This window comes from Aptenodytes forsteri, unplaced genomic scaffold (assembly GCF_000699145.1).
Source record: "Aptenodytes forsteri isolate BGI_AS27 unplaced genomic scaffold, ASM69914v1 Scaffold255, whole genome shotgun sequence".
NCBI lineage: Eukaryota > Metazoa > Chordata > Aves > Sphenisciformes > Spheniscidae > Aptenodytes > Aptenodytes forsteri.
In genome coordinates, this window is record NW_008794888.1 from 3,996,553 (window position 1) to 4,002,175 (window position 5,623).

Here is a 5,623-nt window from a genome sequence, read left to right on the forward strand (position 1 = left end):
AGGGGGGCTTGGCGGCGGGACGGAGGCAGGGACAGAAGGTGCCAGTGGGCTGCTGGAGCAGCCTCCTCTACAGCACTTCATGCTGCTGCTGGGTCGCCTCGCTAACCACCTGCCGGGAGAGAAGCACCATGTGATGCCACGCCATGCCAGCACCAGAGCCCCGAGCGTGGGGACAGATGCCGTGCTCGGGCCCCTCCCCTCCCCCCCACACCCCAGTGCCACCCTGCTCTCACCTCCCCATCGCGGGTTTCGATGGTTTTGATCATCACGGTCTTTTTGGTGTGCACCTCAGAGCCGCGCTGCTCTGGACTCGTCTCTGCGGGTGGGAGGACACAGGGGATGGGACCGCGGGGACGCGTGGCATGGGGGCACAGCAGTGGTGCTGGGGCCACTGGGGGGCTTCAGGAGCCCTAGCTTACCCCCCCGCCCCAACTTGTGGCAGCACCCAGCTGAGTGCCCCCACCCCAGGGGCTCAGTGTGGGACCCATGGGTCCCTGACGTGCCAGCCTGGCTGCAGCCCCCCAGGAGGGAGATTTACCCCCACACTGGGGACCCCCGGGGACTCGTCCCAGGCCCCCCTCCTCATGGAGCGATGCTCACCTCGGAAATTGAGTGCGGAGGCAAAGGTCTGGTGCATGGGGATGCTGATCCTGCGGAGACACAGAGGGGAGAGCTCAGTGCCAGCCAGACCCAGCCCTCGGGCAGCTGCTCATGGGGTGGGAGCCCCAAAAAACAGCTGACCCTGCTGGTCCCCCCACCTTGTCCTGCCCCCTCGCTACTCACCGGTTCTCCTCGCCTTCCAGCAGCTTGCGGTACGTGGCGATCTCCACGTCCAGGGCCATCTTGACATTGAGCAGGTCCTGGTACTCGCGCAGGTGCCGGGCCATCTCGTCCTTTAGGTGCCGGATCTCCTCCTCCAGCCGGGCGATGGTGTCCTGGTACCCACCGGCCTCTCCCGCAAAGCGCTCCTCCATCTCCCGCATCTGGCGCATCAGCGAGTCGTTCTGGGGGGGACAGGGTGGTTCAGCAAGGGGGAAGACCCAGAGGGGCCATGGGGCACCTGGGGTGGGAGCTGGGGGTGCTGGGGGGGGGTCCTGGGGGGGGGCCGGGGCTGGGGGGGGGCGTGGTCAGCCCTGGGCTGGATCCAGCTGACGTGGGACCATGATGGGTGGCCATCACCCTCCATCTGCCCAGTGCTGGGCAGCAGGGTCTGGCGGGGGCAAGCTGGTAAGGTGCTGGGCAACCCCAGCACCCTCTGCCCAGCTGCTCAGGCCACCCAGCAAAGCCATCCTACCCTGGCAGGAGGGCATGGAGAGGTGCGGGAGCACCGGATGGCTGCCCGGGGGTGGTACTGACAAACTGGTGGCTGCTGGCTGGCTCCTGTGACCGTGACAGTGCCAAAGAGGGACTGTTGTGCCCTGTTTGTTTGCAACCATCTTTCTAGCCTGCAACCAGACACCCTGCACCCACCTTCCTGGAGCCTCCAGGGCTAGGGCACCTTTTGCAATCTGCGCTTTGACCCCAGGGCTCTGCCAAAACACCTCGCAGAGGCCCAGACTGCTGTTGGGGGAGGCAGCCCAAGTCTGGGGGATGAGTCCCCCCACAGAAGCAACTCAGAGAGCTGGGAAGAGCCCCCCACCCCAGAGATGTCACAGAGGTCCCCGAGCAGCCCTGGAGCAGCCGGTCCTTGCAGGGAAGCTGGGGGTCTCCCCAACGCTGCCCATGGCTCACCGTGCCCTTGAGGGCATCAATCTCGCAGGTGTAGGACTGGATCTGGTGCCGGTACTCCAGCATCTCCTGTTTTGCCTGCCGCAGCGCGTCATTGTTCTTGTTGGCTGCCTGCGTCAGGTCAGACACCTGGGGAGAGGCCAGGGTCAGCGGGCACAGCCACAGGGATGGCTGGGACCCGCCACGCCAGGGCCAGCACGGAGCCCACCACCTCCCGCACCTTGGACTTGTACCACTCTTCGGCCTCGGCGATGTTCTTGGCAGCGATGCTCTCGTACTGGGTGCGGATGTCCCGCAGTGCAGCCGTCAGGTCAGGCTTGGAGACGTCCATCTCCACCTGTATGTGCTGCTCCTGCAGCTGAGCCTGCAGCTCCCGGATTTCCTGGAGGGACAAGGTGATGCCTCAGGGCACCCGCTCCGTCCCCCGGCCCCACGGGTGCTTGCGAGAAATGGGGCCACCCCCAACCTACCTCTTCGTGCACCTTCTTGAGGAAAGCGATCTCCTCCTGCAGGGACTCGATGCGTCTTTCCAGGTCTATGCGTGCCAGCGTGGCCGCGTCCACGTCCTGGGGGAACACAGAGTGAGGGGTAGCAGAGGGGTGAACACCCCTGGGGGTGTGGGGGGAACACAGGGACCACACATCGGGGCTAGAGGATGCAAAGCTGTGCCCAGGGCCATGCCCTGGTGCTGGGGCCAGGCTGCCAGGGGGAGATGCGGGTGGGAGGGGAGGCGGGGGTCCCACGCCGCATGGGGAGGACAGGTACTCACAGCTCTGAAAGCAGCCAGGTTGTTCTCAGCTTCCTCCTTCAGTTGTATCTCCTCTTGCAGCCTGGGGGCAGAGAGGAGAGGTCAGGGGCACCCGGAGGGAGCCCTGTCCCCTGGCGGCAATATCCCCCCTCGCTGTCTCCGAGCCCAGCGTGGCCCGGTGGAAAGATGTCGGATTGTCCTGCATTCCCGGCGGGCGGCGGGAGGGCTGGCGGGGGGCCAGGGGCTCTTCCTCCCATTCCTATTATAGTCAACGCCAGAGAGAGCACAAAGGCATGAGGTCAGTTCGGTGCCATGCGCACTGCCCCGGCCCTTATAGGGGAGAGCGGCCTGCAGCTGGGGGGACGGGGTGCAGGATCCGGCACAGGGGGCCTAAGGGATGGCTACTGGCTGAGCCATCCTGGGGACAGCAGGAGGACGGGCGGGTGTCAATGATGCTGTGGGATGGGGGGGGACCACTGGGGTGTGAGCCCAAGGTCAGGGCTGGGGAGCCAGGCTGTGCCAAGGGAGGGGGCACTGCCACAGGCTGCTGGTCAGGGAGAAGGCGGCGGGGAGGGGATGGAGGTGCCCGGGTGGTGCTGGCACACGGGGTGGCAGGAACCTGACACCTGTTTGTTCTGCGCCCTGCTCCCCCCCTGACATTCAGGGGTCCTCCATGCTGCCACCCCCAGCCTCCCATCGGGAGCATTGGCCCTCTGGGGCAGAGGCTGGGGCTGCAAGGGGGAGGCAAAACGCTGTGTCACCCCCAGGAAATGGGGACTCAGCGTCCCCGGGGTACAGAGGCCAGGAGGGAAGGTGCAGACCAGCATCAAAACAAGCAGCTCCCACTGAGCATCCGCCCCTGCTGCCAGGTGCCCCCATGCTGGTTGGTCTCTGGGGGGTCACTCAGCCCGACCACCCCTGTGGCTATTCCCCCTCAGCCCTGGCCCCCTTCCCAGCACCGGCCAGGCCCACAGCATCCTTGGGGGGTCCCTGCTGCTCCCAGGGCACGGTGGACACCCACAGCAGACCTGGAGCATCCCTGGCCTGTGGAAGTGTGTCTGCTTCCTCCCCTCCCTCCTTCACCTCCAGAGCTGGCAGACCATCCCCCGGGTCATCCTCCCCCTGGCTTCCGCCAGCCTGGCTGGCTCTGTCTGTCCATCCCTCAGGGCTCAGTGCACCCGTGGGCTGGCCAGCCCTCCCCAGTGTGAGTGGGGATGGGGACCCCGGGAGGGGGCACTTCAATCCCTCAGCCCTGGAGGTCCCGTGGCATCACAGCCCAGCCCTGGCCCTGCTGCAAGGGAGGGTGCAGGGGACACCCCTGCTACCGGAGCCGTCCTGCCCGCTGGGTACTGCCTGGACGCCTGGCGAGGGCTGGCAGTGGCCATCTGGAGTGCCCTGCTGAGATGCCCAGGCAGTGGGCACCTCCCTCACCCTGCCCCACGCCGCTGGGCCAGCTCCCCCCTGCCTGCCCCACACCGTGGGTCAGGGAGCACCCAGCACTGGTATAGTGGGTCGCGGGTGCCCTTCTCCCTCCCAAAACTCGCAGCCACCATGCCAGGACCTGGCGCCCTGCAAAGTGCCCTGCAGGCTGGTGCAGCCAGTGAGAGGGACAGCTGGGGTGCTCTCCCACCCTGGGGGATGGCGTGAGGGGGACGGAGGAGCGGGGCTCCGAGCATGGGGCACAAGGGCGGCAGTGAGCACCAAGGGGCTGCCAGGGCGAGCTCTGCCACTGCCCATCCCTAGGGATGGAGATGCAGGGATGGATGCCCACAGGGACACGCCAGGGCCCCTCCTCACCTCTGCTTGAGCTTCTGCAGGTCATCAAGCAGGTTGTCACGCTCGACTTCAACACGAGCCCGCTGGCTGGTGAGCAGATCCACCTGGCGCCGGAGCTCCCGCAGCTCCTCTTCGTACATCTCAGCCACGCGGGTGGGCTCCTTGCCCCTCAGGCGGTTCACCTCGGCCACCATGAGGGCATTCTGCTGCTCCAAGAAGCGCACCTTCTCGATGTAGTTGGCGAAGCGGTCATTGAGCTCCTGCAGCTCTACCTTCTCGTTAGTGCGGGTCTGGAGGAACTCCTGGTTCATGGCGTCAGCCAGGCTGAAGTCCAGCAGCTCACCGGCACCTTGGTAGGCACTTTGGTAGGAGCGCAGGGGCGTCACGCGGGTGGCATGGAAGCTGGACAGGCTGGGGACAGCCGAGCTGCGGGACACCTGGTAGACACGGGAGGTGACAGAGCTGCCGCTGCTGCCCTTGCCCCCGAAGGAGGTGCGGGAGAAGATCGGGGAGGCACCGCCGAAGGCGCGGCGGTAGGAAGAGACCCGCTGGCTGGTGGAGTAGGACTGGCTCATGGTGGCGGCGTGGGGCAGCGAGGCCAGAGCAGGGAGCAGGCTGTGGGGCTGGCGAGCGGCCGGCAGCTCGGCGAGGCGTCGGGAGGGGACCAAAAAAAAACGGGATGGCTGCCAGCCCCCGCCCACAGCCCCTCACCTGCCCTCACTGCCGGGCCGCGGATACCCTGGCAGACGATGACAATGCCCGTGGATCCCCAGGCACCCCCAGACCCCACTGGTGTATCAGCCTCCCCCCTGGACCCCACCACACTGCCCTGTCCCTGGGGGTGCGAGGGGAGGAAGTGGGGCAGGCTGGTGGTGAGCCCCCCAACACTGCCCAGACCCCCATCAGGGGGGCCGGGATAGACAGACGGCCCAGGCTGATGCTGGGGGGGAAAGAAGGGGACTCAGCCCTTCACACCATCACTTGCCCCCCCTTGAGCCAGACCCTATGCCCCAGTGGCCCCTCTCCCAAAATTGGCCTTGAGCACCCCAAAATGCCCCTAACAGTGCCCTGACTGGCTCCACAGCAAGAGCACCAGGCTCAGCTCTCCATGTGGGGCCAGACTCCAGCCCTCCCCCCCACCCAGAGAGGGGGCAAAGGAGGGCCCTGGGGAGGGGGTGATGTGGGGGGACCCCTGCCCTGAGCGTGCTTGTGCTGACCCACCACCCAAACCACCCCTTTCTGATATGGGGGGCTGAGCGCCAGCCCGGGGCTGGGCGCTTTCAGGGTGCTGCTGAGTGACCCTGAGCAGGTGCTGGGTCCAAGCGGCGCTGGTGACGGTGATGTCACACACACCCCCCCCCCCCCCCCCGC

General features: G+C 66.7%; 1 protein-coding gene across 1 annotated transcript; it reads right to left on the bottom strand.

The window, feature by feature from the left end:
- Window positions 1–6: 6 nt before the first annotated feature.
- Window positions 7–4,912, bottom strand: DES (desmin). The gene is made up of 9 exons (XM_009274923.1): window positions 4,274–4,912; window positions 2,498–2,558; window positions 2,199–2,294; window positions 1,949–2,110; window positions 1,732–1,857; window positions 784–1,004; window positions 601–650; window positions 234–316; window positions 7–109 (listed from the first exon to the last, which is right to left on the bottom strand). The coding sequence occupies exons 1-9, from the start codon at window positions 4,825–4,827 to the stop codon at window positions 68–70; spliced, it is 1,395 nt and encodes a 464-aa protein (XP_009273198.1). The 5' UTR covers window positions 4,828–4,912; the 3' UTR covers window positions 7–67.
- Between the last annotated feature and the right edge of the window lie 711 nt (window positions 4,913–5,623).

What these genes read in the sequence shown, in the direction of transcription:
- DES (XM_009274923.1), bottom strand. Translation starts at nt 4,827, where the DNA reads ATGAGCCAGTCCTACTCCACCAGCCAGCGGGTCTCTTCCTACCGCCGC. An exon ending in CTGCAGAAGCTCAAGCAGAG is followed by an intron (nt 2,559 to 4,273) that starts GTGAGGAGGGGC and finishes CTCTGCCCCCAG; the next exon opens with GCTGCAAGAGGAGATACAAC. An exon ending in CTCCGCACTCAATTTCCGAG is followed by an intron (nt 317 to 600) that starts GTGAGCATCGCT and finishes TCCCACCCGCAG; the next exon opens with AGACGAGTCCAGAGCAGCGC.